A 16,235-nucleotide genomic window follows, 5' to 3' on the forward strand; every position below is an offset into this window, starting at 1 on the left:
ACAAAGTAACCGCCACTAAATCACACGTGCAAATCCACCTGAGGTCAATTAAGGGTTCAAAACAAGGAAGTATCAACATGCTACTTCAAGATCATGAATAAAGCCCACCTGGCCCTGAGATTAGGAAGGAGAGAAATGTCACCTTCTGCCAGAGCTCAATGCCAAGGGCTCTCAGGAGCAATGACATGGGAAGGGGCAGGAAAGGACAGCACACTATTCTCCCAGGCTCTAGTAAGAGGGGCTCCCTAGGAGTAGGGACAGTAGGGTGGACACTGAAGGAAGCAAGGTCAGGAGCTCTAGGCAGCAATGGGACATCTGTAGAGGGACAAAGACTGCTCACTGCCCACACGGCATATGCTCCCTTCTGCCTGTCACAGCAGCTCTGTCACCCTCTACCAGGGGGGCCTGGAGGGTTTCCCCTGACCACACCTCGGCCAATCCACACTTCCAAGCCCCTGGCCACAGGGTGGGTCAGGGAGGAACGTGTAGCCATACCAGAGCCTGAACTGCAGTGGGAACTTCCCCTGGGCATCTCTCGCCCAGCCTTATAGAAAGCTGAGAGGCAGAACCAACACTGCTCCCATGCTGTGTGTAAGGAAACCCACCCAGAAGGCGGCAGGGCTATGAAAAGGCATTCTCCTCAGGGCCGTGCAGCTGGGCTTCACAATACAACTGCCACCAAGTTCCCTTCCTGCATGTGGCTCACGGGCCATGCTGAGATAAAAGCCAGGGCTGCACAGCTGTCCACACCCCATGCACCTCTTATCCACCATCCACACCACAAGTTCATCTGCACCTGGGATCTTCCTGCCTCCTCCCCCTCCTCCACCAAGACTAACAGTGGCTGGCACCTATGGTCTGCTCAGATCAGACTCCCGCCAGCAGGGCCCCTCATTACTTCACTCTCCCCTCACCTCCTCTTCTCCAAGTGCGGCCAGGATCCCAATCACTGCTGGCAAGAATCTGACACCAAAATAGGAAATCAAAAACTGTCACCACCAACAAGGCAGAGACTCATCGTGAAAAGGGCAACTTGGGCAACAAGGCTGCCTCTGGGTTTCCAGGGCTGACGCATCTACGCAGCATCCGCGCAAGAAGCTTTTTTTAGAGCAAGGATGCAGCACGGTGGCAGAGAACTCTCCCAACATGTTCAAAGCCGAGTTCCACTCCCAGCACCACCTACACACACACACACACACACACACACACACACACAGTCCCTTCTTTCCAACAGGGCTGACATGAATTTAGACAAAGCATGCTCGACAAAAAAATTTGGGATCCAGAACTACACTGTGTGCTGAGTCTGTCAGTTATATAAAGATATACTGAGAGCCAACTATAATTTTAATTTTTCTGGGAGTCATATTCAAGAAGTTAAAAGAATGGGGCAAATTCTTTTAACAATAATTTTACTTAGGGCTGGCCTCATAGCTCAGTTTATTAAAGCGCCTGCTTAGGCAGATGCAGGAACCAGGGTTCGATCCCCAGCATGCTGTGCCGGCCCCACCCCTAGGGCACGCTGAGACAGCAGCTGAGACGGCAACTGAGATGGCACGGTGGCACGTGCCTATAATCCCAGCGCTTGGGAGACTGAAAACAGGAGGATCACTACGAGTCCGATTTGTGCAGTGAGAACCTGTAGATCCTGTACTAAATACATAAAAAAAAAAGCCCAATAAGTTTACTTAACCCAACACATGAAAACTTCAACGGTACTCAAAAATTATTTTGGAGCTGAGGATGGTGGCATATGCCTCAAATCACTGCTAAACAGGAGGATGAGGTAAGAAGACTGCAAATTCGCAGCCAGCTTGGACAATTTTAGCAAGACCTTATCTCAAATATAAACAACTTTTAGAAGGGCTGGGGACGTAGCTCAGCACTAGAGCACATGCCTACCTCGTCTGACCCCTAAGTTTAATTCCCAATACTGCAAATTATGACTGCAATACTAGCAACTGTTTTTAACTAAATCTTCAAGATCATGTGTGCTCACACCTGCAGCAACCAGGAGCTGCGTGCCAAGTGTCCTATAGCCCCACGCAGCTCATGCCCCCATCTGGACAGCTCTGATCTGAACACCAAACGGCCCCCCCTATTATTGCACTTGTTAGGAAAGGGTCTTCACTGCCCTGATTTACTCTCCCAATGGGCCCGGCATCCAGCCTTTAGGAGAATACGACCCCGTAAAGACCAGCAACGTCCCACATGTGACTGTTGAAAATGCACACACCGGAAGTGAAGCTGTTACTGGGAAGCACGGCCACAGACCCACATCTCCTGGGCTCGAAGGTGACCAGCAGCCGTCCGAACAGTCCTGTGCGCTGGCTGGACATCTGCAGCTTCAGCAAACACACGCCCCGGCTCTGCAGCTCCTTCAGAGAGATGTTCTCCTGCCAGGCCCTGGAAGACACCCAGCACTAATACCTCAGGATTTTTTACCTTCCTGTTTCTACCTCAACCCACACAAGAAGGAGAATTGGGAAAAAGAAAAAAAGATTGTGTCGTAAGTCCTATAGGCCCCTGAGACCCTGATTCCCTCTCTGCCTCTCATCCGGGACACCCTAGCCCCGATTCAAGGCCACATTACTGTCCACCCAGCCTAAACACAGCATAACTGCCTTATCTCTGGGCTTCTCCACCAACTGCCAGCAACAGCAGTCAAAAGATCCTAAAATGCCAATCCAGCCAAGTATGGTGGCGCACACCTGTAATCCCAGCACTCAGGAGGCTGAGGCAGGAGACTCGCCATGGGTTTGAGGCCAGCCTGGGCTACATCATGAGACTCCACCTCAATAAATCAATAGCACATCTAGTCACCTCCTGTACCGTTTCACCTTGTTTCAAACGGAGCTTCCTCTGCCCCCTTGGTACTGTGCTAAGCACCTGACTCCGATTATTTTATTTTCAGAGCAAACCTGCGGGGTGAGAATCGGCTGAGATGATACCTGCGAGTCACAGTGCCACAAATATAGGAGCCAGGCTTCTACTAAGGTCCCTGTGACTGCACAACCTCTTACTCTCCCTCAAAAGCCTCTCAATCAATCAAGCGTTGAGTCGGCCTGAATTCAAGTCTTGACTCCACCTGTGTTACCTCGGGCACATTTCTTAGCTCCCGCTTGTCCCACTCTCCCTTTAGACAGGAAGTAAGGGGTAACAAGGATTTTGGTGGGCGGGCAGGAGGTTGAAAGGGATTAACACAGCTAAGGCAAAGAAGCGCCGGCTCTTCTAGCTCCGGGCAAATGGGATATACTCCAGGAACACGTCCGGCTCTCTGATCCCACGTCCCCTACGGGAACAGTCCCCCAGCCTGCCCAAAGGCCGAACTCCAGGCTTCGTCCGGGCTGTGCTCAGGCACCGGCTGCGCCAGGAGGCCCTCCCGACCGCTCCACGGAGCAACTTCGGGGCTGGGGCGGTGGGCGGCTCCTCAGAACCGGCTGCCCGGAGGCGGCGCGCTGCATCCTTGCGGGTGACGACGCAGCGGCACGCGAGGACGAACGCCCCTCGGAGAGCCCGAGCCCGCGAGGAGGTCGCCCGCGGCGGCCCATACCTGCGCTCCTCCACCTCCGCGTCCCTCTCGAGTTCCAGCAGGCACAGCTGCTTGGCCACGAAGGTCTCCACCACCGCGGCCGAAGCCATCGCAGCTGCGGAGCGGCGCGCCCGGCGGACCCGCGCTCCCCGCCGCACTCGCGCGCCAGGTCGGCCCCGTGCGTCGGCGCACAAGGCTCGTGTCGCTTCCGCTTCCGGCTGCGGGAAGATGGCGGCGGCGGCGGCGGCCTCGGCGCTGTCGGGCACCTTGGGGCGGCTGGCGGGTGCGTGCGGCCGCAACATCTTGACGCCGTCGTGGCCCGGCGCAGGTGAGACCAGAGCGGCTCGTGAAGGGAGGAAGCGATGAGAAAGGTTCTCCCCGTTGCCCTCCGCGCGCGTGCGCTCGTGCGTGTGTAGTTCCAACCGTCACATGTTAGAGTCACTAAAAACAGCATTTTTATTTTGTATTTACTCCTGGTATATATGCTCACCCCAACACTGAGTAGTGGGTGCTCAGTGAATGGTCAATGTATGAAATTTTTCTAAGGCGTCAGATGAAGCCTCTGTTGAAACACTCCAGACCTTAGCCTTCCACGGCTGAAACGCGCTTTTCTGCACCCGATCTGCTTCCTTGCAACTCTCACCTGTGTGCGGCCCCGCCTTGTAGCCCGCTATAAGGGTCGCGGTGTTATCACTGAGTGAAGGGGCTTCTGCGTCGTTTCAACATAGTGACACGGTCTGGCCCAAGTGCCAACAGCAACATTAGCTGCTGTGTGAAGTGGAGGGGTGGGGGGCATCAAGAACAGCGCATTTGTCCTAATCTGGAAGAGACGGGGGGATGGTCTCTCTTAAATCAGCACATCGTTAGCTCCCGCGCTCCCTGAAGGGAGAGCCCCCAGGTCTGCTGCAAGGTCGCCATGGGGTGTGAGAGACAATGATCGAAAATGGTGGAAGTTTTGGGCCTGAGATGCTGGTAATCTGATTTGGCCTCGTTTGCAGTGGGGAGGAGCACAGGAAAAGCGTGCATGGGAAGAGATGGAGGCCTTTGTTTGGTGTGTGACACCCATCAGGCAGAAGTGGCAATGGTACAGAGGGTTGGGAGGGCCAGCAATGGAGTCCAGGCTGGAGGACAAACTCAGGAGTCACCAGCACCTAAGGGAACTATCGGATAAGGCAAACAGAGCGGTCACGGTAGATAGAGAAGAGGTGAAGCCCAAGGGCTAAGTCACAGGCGTCGGAGAGGGAAAGAGACCAGCCACCAAGACAGATGGGGACCAGCTGTTATGAGTGAGCTTTAAAATGGTGAATTAAGGGAAAAAAAAGTTTCCTAGAAGAAAAATTACATCTGAACTTGCTAAAAAGAAAAAAGTTGAGAAATCTGCCTTCTGCTTTTTTTTTTAAACCTGCGCACTGTGCCTTTTCTCTGAGTCCTCTCCTAGAATGGAGACTTTTATGTTCGTTTAGTATGTTAGTTATCTACTGCTGCATAACCGATTGCCCCAGAAGTTAGCAGATTAAGACAACAGTGCTGGGGATTTAGCTCAGTGGTTCTACAAACGCCTGCCTGGCAAGTGTGAGGCCCTGAGTTCATTCCCAGTGCCCTCTCCTCCAAAAGAATGACAGCTACCATTTCTAAGGATCCAGCAAGCTGGATGCTTCTGGCTCTGGGCTCAGGAGATTGTAGCTGGGCAGGTCTGCTGGACCTGTAGTCACCTCAGGGCTCCGCAAGGCCTGAGAACCAACTTGTAAGCTCCCTCATGGGTGCTGCCCATGCCCAGTTCCTCAACATGGGCCTGTGCATAGGGCTGTCCATAGTATGGCAGTGCCTACAGCCAGATTAGAGGGACCTGCAGCCTAAACGGAAGCTGCAATTTTTCAGAACCTAGCCTTGGAAGCTTTCTGCCATAAGCTGTTGGTCAGAGACCAGCTCACAGAAGGGACAGCTCATTCATGATGACATGGGGCAAGGCTTCCTGAGCCGTCTTGCAGGCTACACCCACACTTGGGCACCACTCACAGGGTCAGGACCTAGTGCATGCTTGGTGGTCATAGAAGGGGTACTTGGAGTTGGCTCTGGCTGTAGACAGTAGTGGATGGCATGCACACAGTCCTCACACGCACCACCAGTGACTCTTAAGTGAAGCTCCTGTTGTTTGCCTGCGTTTTTCTTAAGCAAGCTAACAGACTTTGTGTGTCACCATCATGAGGGACAAGCTGCATTTTGTGGTAGTAATGACCATGTTTTCCTGTTCCCTCAGCCTCCCTCCGGCCTGCCACTCGAAGGTTCAGCTCGCAGGGCGCTTCCTTTTCACCAGGGTAATGTCAAAATGTGGGTTTGGTGACTCTGCCTTTCATCTGTAGAACTTTCTTAATTCAGAACTTCCTACATTTGAATTTTGTTCGTTCTCATTTGCTTTACAGTATTGGGGGTCAAGCCCAGGAGTGCTCATCCAGCAAGCTATTTCTCCAGCCTTTTTTTTTTTTTTTGAGTCAGGGTCTCTCTAAGTTGCCCAAGCTGCCCACAGACTTGTGATCTTCCTGCTGAAGGCTCCTGAGTATGCGCCATTGTGCCTGGCTCTACACTTGGAGGTTTAAGAATGTCTAAATTTTCTTACAACTTTTTGATGGTATTTTTCTCAGAGCCTTGAGTATAGGCAGAACTGCAGGAATCTAGAGAGAAAAGTGTTCCCAGACTACAACAGCAGCTCTCATCACAGCTTGAGGTCTGAATTCAGGATTTCAGACCAAGAAGCTTGAGTTGCAAGCATCTCTATGGAAAGCTTATATAATTCAAGAAAGCATATTTGTTGTTAAAATGTCAAACTTAGAAAATAAGTTTTAATATAAAATGCAGAGATAAATTAAAACAAAATCACACTCTTCAGTAAGAAGACTCAGGAGCAGCACAGGGTAGAAAGGTCAGCAGGAAGCCCTGAGATCCAGTGCTGGTGTGCCCCATAGCCAGGGCCACCTCGCTCAGCTCCTGCCAGGCCCGGCAGTGTGGAGGCTTATTTCCACGCAGCCTGCTAAGAATTCAGCAAGGCAGGCATTTAAAGGCCACAGGGCTGGGCGTATGATTTGGTGGAAGGACACCTGTCCAGCAGGTACAAGGTTCTAGGTTCAATCCCCAGCACTGCAGAAACAATAAATAAATGAGCTCAATATAGCATGTTGCATATAGCTCCAGCAAAAATTGCTGGCTACACCAGAATTCCAAGCACTGGGGGACATGAGAAGCTCTTTGCTTCAAAAATGGGAAGTTGAAAAACTAAATCTGCAAAATAGACATTCCCAGCCTCCTTTTTCTCATTTCCTAGGTGATAGGCCCCAGCCTTCCTGCCAGGCAGTGTTCTGCCATGTTCTTTCCATGGTTCTTACCACAGCCTCCATCTGGGCCTCGCTGTTCCCCATCGAGGAGATCGTACAGCACGTGGGACAGAGTTGTTGACAGCGCCTTCCGGCTCCTCTCTGTCTCATGCTCACTGCTGGGTAGGACGGCCCAGAGTTTGTGTCCTAGGGGCCCTGAGGCCTAGCCAGTTAGGAAAGGTCCATTCGTTTTGCAGTTGTGGACAAAGCACCTCTGCGTGTCAGTACCACAGGCAACCAAGCCTCAAGGAGGAGGGTGGCACAGTTCCCTGTGCAACATAGCGCTTAAAACTCCTATTACTAGTGACCACTGGGCCACTCTTTTTGGAATGCGTTGCAGTTCTAGGGCATCACATGAGAACCTGTCCTTACGATGACACCAAAGGAGGACGAGGTCCTAAAGAGCCAGCACTGGCTTTGCCCGAGCCCCTCACCTTCTCACTCACAAGCGTACACACACTCACACCAAGTGCCCCAGCAGCCAGGCCCGTTTTGTGTGTGCGAGAGGGCAACTCACCTTGGCTGTGAGGCAGCGTGCCTGGCAGGTGTGTGCTGAACGTGTAGGGCCTGACTTGGGCACCCAGATCTTTGTCCCTTCTGATACTTAGTACAAACTATGTCTTAGGGGCTTTGAGCAGTCTTTCACATGCATATGATGTGTTTATGACATGGTTTTTACAGGTATGTTCCTAAAACATCCCTGAGTTCTCCACCTTGGCCAGAAGTCGTTCTACCAGACCCAGCTGAGGAAACCAGATACCACACAGGTAAAGGCTCTTCAGGGAGTGGCAAGAGGAAGGTGCCATCTGACACCTGCTGCAGCCAGCCACCCTGGTGGTAACGCCCACATGGCAGGATTGTGTGTTCCTCAGTGCTGTAAAAACCCCCATGTTCATTTCTTCAGTAAAGCTCCAAATTTAAAATGTTTATTCATTTAGCAAGGAGCCCTCAGCCATGCAGAGGCGGTGACGAGGCGGGGCAGGTGGGACTCAGGCATCTCTGTCTCCTACTACTGATGGGTGCTAAGTCGAGACAGAGTTCTGCCCACTGGTGGAACTTGCTGGTGGAGGAAGCAGTCCTGCCCTGGGCACTGGAGAAATGTTACAGTGTGGGGACAAGCCTTGGGACAAGCCTTGGGACAAGCCTTGGGACAAGGGGCAGTTTGGTTAGCCACTGCAGCTGTGTAGGAAATCTGGAGCCTTGTTTTTCCAAAAGACTGAAATTCCACAATATGAAGTAGTATTTTCAATATTTAAAATGCTGTTCTAGATACTGTTCAATATTTATAGTCATCTCTCAATACCCATGGGGGATGGGTCCAGGAATTCCTGTTACTAGAATCAGCAGGTGCTCAGGTTCTATAAAATGGCAAAGTCCCACTGGGCATGATGGTACCATGTAACCATGTGCCACCTGTAACCCAGCCACTCAGGAGGCTGGGGCAGGAGGATCACAAATTCAAGCCTGGCCTAAGCAATATAGTATAACCCTTTGGGTTTTGTTTTAGAGTTTTTGTTTGTTTTTTTGGTTTTGGTTTTTTTTTTTTTTTTTTTTTTTTTTGGTTTTTTTCTTGTTTTGTTTTTGGTTTTTTTGGATACTGGGAATCAAGAGACCTTTTTTAATTTTTTTATATATTTGGTATAGTGTCTCACTGTGAAGCTCGGACTCGTAGTGATCCCATTTTCAGCCTCCCAGCACTGGAATTACAGGCATGCACCACCACTCCCAGAAGAGACCTTTTCTTAAAAAAAAAAATAGAAGGGAGTTGGCCATAGATCAGTTGTAGAGCATTTGCCTCGCATTTGTGAGCTCCTGGCTTCAATCCCAATACTGCAAAAAAGAGTTTTTAAAAAGCAAGTATATGCAAATAACATATACTTGTTATCACGTATACTTGAAATCAACTCTAGATTGCTAATACAGTGGAAATGCCTATAATACTGTTGTCCTGGACTGTTCAGAGGATAATGACAAGGAAAAGTCTGTTACATATTCAGTGCAGGCAGTTTTTCCTGAATACAGTGCCTTCAACCTGAGAGTGGTTGGACCTGGGGTGCAGAACCCAGGACCATGGGCAACCAGCTGGGTTTTGAGAGCTCTGCCCTCACTGCCCAGTGAGGTTTCTGGCTTTGACTCATCTCCTGGCGGGAACTGTCAGGTCCCTCCTGTGTGTGCAGCCCCAGGCCAGGCTGTGGTTTGGTGCACAGTAGGTGCCTGTTCAGAGCAGAGGGTGCAGAGTAGATGCAGCTGTGACCCGAATAAGGCAGTGACGACAAGCAGAGAAGGCGCTGTCTGGGAGACGTTCAAGAGAGTCCACCCAGCCTGTCGGGATACGATGCTGAGTGCACGGACACAACTAGACAGGATGGGAGCTCCTGCGCACCCAGAGCTGTAGGAATGAAGCCAGGCGTGCGGAGTGTCAGGCCAGAAAGCCCCAAGTGGCAGTTCGGGTCTGCTGACAGGGCTGCCATTGACCAAGCTCCCGTGCCTAGCTGCCATTGTCCCTGAGCATAGCCTCTCCCACACAGGGCACTGCTGCATGATCTGGAGGCCTGGAGTCACGCAGCAGAGAGCAGTTAGAAGCCCAGGGTAAGGGGGCAGTGCCTGTCTAGCTGGGGTGACTGCCACCTGCTTCCCTCACAGAGGTCAGCTGGGGTGACTGCCACCTGCTTCCCTCACAGAGGTCGTGAAGAAGGTGAACGAGCTGATCGCCACAGGCCAGTACGGCCGGCTCTTTGCCGTTGTGCACTTCGCCAGCCACCAGTGGAAAGTGACCCCCGAAGACCTGATCCTGATTGAAAATGACTTAGATATCAAGTGTGGAGAGAGGATCCGGCTGGAGAAGGTAAGGCGGTCACATGTCTGTCTGCTCAGGTTAGGGAATCAAGCAAGCAGTCCCCACTCCATCACCAAGGAGGTGTTCCCAGCTCTGTGGTGCGGGCTGCTTGACTAGGCAGGGTGGCAAGGCGCAGGGGCCCCCTGGACAGACAGCACGAGGCCCGCAGGTTGGCTCCTTCAAGGCCACCAGCGCCGTGCTGAGTATAGAAATATGTCCGGGGCCTTGCCTTGCAAGCTCTCAGTAATCGGTTCCTAGAGCAGAATGTTTCATCAGCAATAGAGGACAATCCAGGATAAGGAAGGACTGAGGTGTTCAGATCCCATTCATGGGGTAAAGTGGTAAGTTTCTGGTAAAACACTGCTGTGGCATCAGATTTAAGGGCTGTTCTTGTTAAACTGGGGGCAGCCTGGGGCTTTTCCCACGTGCTCGTGTGGCTCGCCAGCCACGCAACACCGCTGCTCTCGCAGGTCAGCTGACCAGCCCTGGCCTTCAGTTACAATTCTGATGCTGTGTTTGGAGGTTTGTTTTAGCCTTCTCTATTTATAACATCATAATAATAAACCTCTGTGATTTTTCAAGAGATGTTAAATTATAAAACAATATAAGGGCCAGCCAGATAGCTCAGCTGATTAAAGTGCCTGCGTAGGCAGATGCAGGGACTGGGGTTCGATCCCAGGCTTGATCCATGGTGTGCTATGCCAGCCCAGCCCCCAGGGCACGCTGAGACTGGGAATGAGACTAGGCAGGATGGTGCACATCTGTAATCCCAGCACTTGGGAGGCTGAAAACAGGAGGAAGTACATGGTGAGACCCAGTACTAAATACATTTTTTTAAAAAGCAGTATAGCTGGGCACGGTGACTTCTGCCTGTAATCCCAGCACTCGGGAGGCTGAGGCAAAAGGATCACTGTAAGTTCAAAGTCAGCCCGAACTGATCAATGAAACCCTATCTCAAAAAAAAAAAAAAAAACCCTCACAAGAAGCAACAGATGTTTCTGTCCATTATCTTTTTATGTGTAGGTGTGTGGCACTGAAGATCAGACCCAGACCTCTGAGCTGAGCGTTCACTGTCTTACTCCTTACTGTGTATCTCAGGTTGGCCTCAAACTTGAAATCCCCCCACTGTGCATGGGGTACACACCTATAATCCCAGCACGCTGGAGGCTGAGGCAGGAGGATCGTGGCAAGTTTTGAGACCAGCCTGGGCTACAGAGTGAGCTCAAGGCCAGCCTGAACTGCATAAAAAAGACAAAAAAAAAGACAGAAAAAGAAAAACAAGCCTTAGTCCTCCTGCCTCAGCCTCTGGAGTGCTGAGATTACAGGCCTGTACAGTGATGCCCAGTCCTTATTTTAGCCCTGAAGAAATTAATGCACTCTGGCTGGGGGTGTAGATCAGTGGAAGAGTATATGTTTTGTTTTTGGTTTTTTGAAACAGTTTAGTTCAGGCTGCCTCTGAACTCACTATGGAGCCCAGGCTGGCTCAGACTTACAGCAGTTCATCCTGCCTCAGCACCCCCCAAGTGCTGGGATTACAAACATGCGCCACCAGCCCAGCTGGAAGAGTATACTGTTAGCATGCTCAAGGCCGCAGGTCTCAGCACCAAAACCCCAACCAAGTGAGTAGGACATACAGTAGTGCATTTTTCTCTTTTTTACTTTTTATTTTCTATTTGTATATGTTTGCTCTACTTACTGAATATATCCACCATGGGGACAGAGTAGGGCAGGAAGATTTTTCAATGTTATGGCCTCTTAGTACGTACCTAAGAAGAAGTAGGTTCCAGGACCCCAGGGTGTCCGCAGCTCCCTCCGTGGGCTGGGTGTGGTACTTGCATAGTGCCTGCACACATCCTCCTGTGCTCTGGTGATTCCGGGTATAGTTTTGTACCCTGAGAATAAAGGACTTGTGTGTGGTCAGTAGGGCTGAAGGGTTTTTTTCCTAATATTTTTATTCCACACTTGGTTCAATCTTTTTTTTTTTTTTTTTTTTTAAACCGTAATACTGTTTATTTAACTTGGAAAACATACAAAAAATAACACAACATTGCAAATCATGTTTAAGTACAGAAGCTTCTTGAACCTTCTCTGACTCTCTGCCACTGAAGAGTTCTTGTATGCAGCGGCCTAGCATCCTGCTGCCCTGCCTTAGCTGGGGACTAAGAGGGTTAGCTGGCTTGAGAAGTGTTTGGATTTGTTCCTGTTTTTTGTTTTTTGTTTTGTTTTGTTTTTATTGAGAAATAAATATGAATGAGATAGTGTCACAGCTGATTAATAGGATAGTTTTGATAATACGTTGTACATTGTTATCTTCTTAGTGATTATCCATAGGACAAGAAGCAAACAGGATATTCTGTCCAAACACTGTTAGTACTCCTCTTTCTTCTCATTGGGTTCAATCTTAAATACAAACCCAAGGATACTGTCTTTTAAAACATTTCAGGTTAATTAAAAATTATAGAAAGCCATACCTTACGTAGATTGTTTTGCTTAACTTAGGAAATCCTGATGTACAGCATATTTCATGCTTAAATTAATTCTGATATCTATATCTATATTATATGTATAATATAGATATATATAATACATATATTAATATGTGTGTATTTTGGCCTAGTGGGCATGCAGACCTGGGCCTGGGTTCTATGCCCAGCCCTGCCCCTCCCAAAGTTATTCTCATTGTCTAAGATGCATTATTCATTGTTGTTCTTTTGTCTTTAGACATTCAAGTTTAGTATGACTGGATGTTTATGTCACGATAAAACGTGAGGCAGTTTTCTGACATGAAAACAGTATGACACTCGCAGTACAAAGATGTTTTCATCTGTGGCCACAACATTTTGCTTGTTGTTGCTGCCGATCTGCAGTTCTGGGGTGGCGCTCAGCACTCAGCACTCACATCTGCTGAGCACAAGCTCTCACCTGGGCATACCCCAGCCCTTTTTATTTTATTTTGAGACAGGGACTTACTAAAGTCTCTGGAAGCAGATGAGTGTTGCAGTTCCCCCCGCACTGCGGCTGTTTGCCTGGGAATCAAGGAATTCTGTCATTAAAAAAATACAAGCTAAGCGTAGCGACATATGACATAATCCTAGCACCAGAGAGGCTGAGGCAGGAGGAAGTTTGAGGCCAGCCTGGGCTATACAGTGAGTTCAAGGCCAGCCTGAGCTGCATAATGAGGCCCTGTCTGACAAATGAATGAGTGAATGGACACAGTGTCCATGCATGGTATTGCATGTCTGTAACCCCAACTGTGTGGGAAGCTGAGGCAGGAAAACCTCAAGTTTGAAGCCAGCCTGTATAGTTTAGTAGAACCCTGTCTTTAAACTTGCTTAAAAGGGATGGCAAAAGTAGAGTACTTCCTAGTATGCAGGAGGCTCAGGGTTCATCCCCAACGGCGTCTCTCCCCACCCCAAAGAGAAAAAACGAGATATAGCTGAACCTGTATCTTTGCACTATTAGCATTATCGTGAACTATCCCAGAGACACCGTAGTAGGACTTAAACTCATTTTCGTTGTGCTTGTTATATAAATAAAAGAGGTTGTGGCTCAGTGATAAAGCGCTTGTCCAGCACACAAGGCCCCAGGTTCAATTCCCAGTATAACAAAAAAGGTTTTTTGTTTTTACTGAAGTACCAGTTAAATAAGAGGTGAGTAGTTCTAGCTGCACAAGTATAGCATCCAATAATCAAAATACACTTATCGTTCCTCTGAGGACCGCCAGGGTAATAGCCCCATCTCCTGTTGGCCGGAATCCCGTCCTCTTTCGTGGTAAGTAGTTGCTCACATAGCAGATCCAATCCACACTGCAGTGCGCCACATTCAGGTAGCCGAGGGTCCCGAGTTCTGGGGTGTGTTCACACGGCTTCCTGCTCTTGGTGGCACGAGTGTTACTCTAAAGACGAGCCGCTGATGAGATGCTGCTTGTGTATTTTTCAGGTCCTGCTGGTTGGAGCAGACAACTTCACGCTGCTTGGCAAGCCACTCCTTGGGTAACGCACCACTAGATGCGGGTTCTTGGAGCCAGGATGTGTAGGCGCAGCCAGTGCTGCCGGGTGGGCGGAGGGCCAGCATGCACAGTCATGACCAGCCCGACACAGCGCTTTCCAGGGTTAGACTGGTGGATCTTCACTGTCCTGTGAGGAGTCAACCAGGCCAGACTGTTGGTCTGCTTCTAATTTATTACATTACAGAATTTAAGAATTTTTTGACCAACAACTGTTCTTTGTTGTGCTTTTTTTGTAGTTTTCAACATGTTTACAGTGAGGAGGGCCAGCAAGATAGCTCAGCGGACTAAGCGCCTGCTTAGGCAAATGCAGGGGGTACCACATAGTGCTGGGCCCGCCCTGAGCCAGCCACTGAGACCAGGCATGGTGGCACATGCCTGTAATCCCAGCTCTGGGGAGGCCGAAAACAGGAGGATCACTACTGAGCTGCATAGTGAGACCCTGTACCAAAGACATAAAAAAAGATAAAATGTTTACAATGAGGGCATATTATTTGTACTGCATAATCAGAAAGAAAAGTAAAACTTAATTTTAAGTATTCTCAGGAATTTTAGTAAGACATTAGCAAAACTGAAAAATAGGGCCAGGTTGTAGCTCAGTGGTAAAGTGCTTGCCTAGCATAACAAAGAGCCTGAGTTCAATCTCTGGCACTGAGGAAAAAAAAAAAAAGGAAAATAAGAAAATTCATCGTTTATTTTTCTTCCTTCCAGAAAGGATCTTGTTCGAGTTGAAGCCACAGTCATTGAAAAGACAGAATCATGGCCAAAGGTCAACATGAAGTTTAAGAAGAGGAAAAACTACAGGAAGAAAAAAAGTAAGTGAGGGACCATGTGCCCTGCTGCTGGGGCTAGACCAATGAGTGAGCATGCCAGGGTTGTGCAGGGTGGGTGTGCCCTGCAGCAACAGTGAACTTTGGCCTCTGCTGTGGCTCAGCACAGCGTGCTGCGTGCATCAGGGGATGTGTGAATGTGGCCTCTTGGGCTGGGCTGGAAAGTGGAAGTGACTCAGTGTCTACCCAGGAGACCGTGCCCGCAGGTACGGATGGCCTCTTGGTGGAGTGGTGTCCTGCAGAGAGAGGAGAAGCTGCCCGAGCCCCAGCAGCAGGAGGGCTGGGGCTTAGCAGCGAAGGAGGGACAGCGCCATCTTACAACGTGGTTCAGCGAGTCGTTTTCCTTGGTGCTGACACAGCCTGAAGGAGGAGAGGTTTATTCTGGCTCACTTTTGCAGTCTGTAATCCACTGGCTCTGAGGCTGGATGACACAGCAGAGGAGCCTAGGGGAGAAGAGCTGCTCACATCGTGGGGCTAGGGGGAGCAGGGCCAAGGGAGCCGGGGAAGGAGCCGCACCCTTAAAGGTCATCCCCCGACCCCATGACTGCCCTTCCCCCAGCCCCAGCCGCCTAACATCAGTCGCACTTAGGAATACTACCCCCATGAGTCAGTCACCTATCAAAAACCCTGATTCAAGCATAGCCAGGGGTAGGGGTTAAGATACAAACAACCACAGTGCCACATTCCTGGGTTGGGGCTGTGGCTTAATGATACTGTCCTTACCTAACGGTATCAAGTGCTACTTGTAAGGTTGAGGCAGAAGGATGTCAAGTTTGAGGCCAGTCTAAGCAATTTAGTGCAATGCTGATGCTGTCTCAAAAAATTTTGCAGGGCCTGTGAATTAGCTTAGCACACTGATCGCCTGCTTAGGCAAGCGCAGAGACCAGGTTTCAGTCCCTGGCACCACACGCCACACCACCTCTGCCCACAGGCGCGCTGCGCTGGCAACCAAGTCCCGGCATGGTGGCACATGCCTGTAATCCCAGTGCTGGAAAGGTTGAAAACAGAACGATCACTGTGAGTCTGAGCTGCATAGTGAGACCCTGTACAAAATACAATTAAAAAAATGTTTTTCTTTTCAAGGGCCCCACGGTCAATCTTTGGGACTACAAAAAAGAAGATACAAAGCTTAATGATAAGCAAAACTTACACTTTAGGGGCCGGGGAGAAGTCTCAGTGAAATAAGCGCTTCCCTGGCAAGTGCAAGGGCCTAAGTTCAATCCCCAATTCCACAAAAAAAAATTTACACTTTGGGTGCATACACACTTATGTTCCCATTTATAATAGATGCCTTGGGCCAGGGAGATTGCTCAGTAGAATAAGTGCTTCCCTGGCAAGCACAAGGGCCTGAGTTCAATCCCCAGCTCTCAAATAAAAAAAAAAAAAAAAAAGAAGACAAGTTAAATTACAAAAAAAAAAATCTATCTCAATAAACCATGTTAGAGAAAGCACTGATCTTATTATATCCTTATTATGATTAGCATTTTGAAAAGTTTACTTACAATCAAAGAATAATCACAGAATTGTATTTAGATTTCCTTTTTTATCCTAACATCTCTAACTCTGCAAGCAAGAAAGGGCAAGCTAATGAAAGATGTAATTTAATAACTTGATCTAGGGGGTAACAGGACAAGGCACTGAGCATAAGCAGGCCTGGGAAATGTTT

The 16,235-nt window shown here is 49.4% G+C and overlaps 2 protein-coding genes across 2 annotated transcripts in view; one reads left to right on the top strand and one right to left on the bottom strand.

Moving 5' to 3' along the window:
• Positions 1-3,856, bottom strand: part of Ighmbp2 (immunoglobulin mu binding protein 2) — a 30,402-nt gene extending 26,546 nt beyond the window's left edge. The window contains exons 1-2 of the mRNA XM_004627118.2: positions 3,554-3,856; positions 2,237-2,406 (exon numbers count right to left, since the gene is read on the bottom strand). Coding sequence (XP_004627175.2) covers positions 2,237-2,406; positions 3,554-3,834 — 451 coding nt within the window. The 5' untranslated portion in view covers positions 3,835-3,856. The remainder of the gene's footprint in view (positions 1-2,236; positions 2,407-3,553) is intronic.
• Positions 3,857-5,789: 1,933 nt separating this feature from the next.
• Mrpl21 (mitochondrial ribosomal protein L21) overlaps positions 5,790-16,235 on the top strand; it is a 12,443-nt gene continuing 1,997 nt past the window's right edge. Inside the window, exons 1-6 of the mRNA XM_023710616.1 lie at positions 5,790-5,847; positions 5,953-6,120; positions 7,579-7,664; positions 9,579-9,742; positions 13,673-13,725; positions 14,451-14,554. Coding sequence (XP_023566384.1) covers positions 6,089-6,120; positions 7,579-7,664; positions 9,579-9,742; positions 13,673-13,725; positions 14,451-14,554 — 439 coding nt within the window. The 5' untranslated portion in view covers positions 5,790-5,847; positions 5,953-6,088. The remainder of the gene's footprint in view (positions 5,848-5,952; positions 6,121-7,578; positions 7,665-9,578; positions 9,743-13,672; positions 13,726-14,450; positions 14,555-16,235) is intronic.

This window comes from Octodon degus, unplaced genomic scaffold (genome assembly GCF_000260255.1).
Source record: "Octodon degus isolate 3935 unplaced genomic scaffold, OctDeg1.0 scaffold00018, whole genome shotgun sequence".
In the NCBI taxonomy this organism is placed as follows: Eukaryota; Metazoa; Chordata; class Mammalia; order Rodentia; family Octodontidae; genus Octodon; species Octodon degus.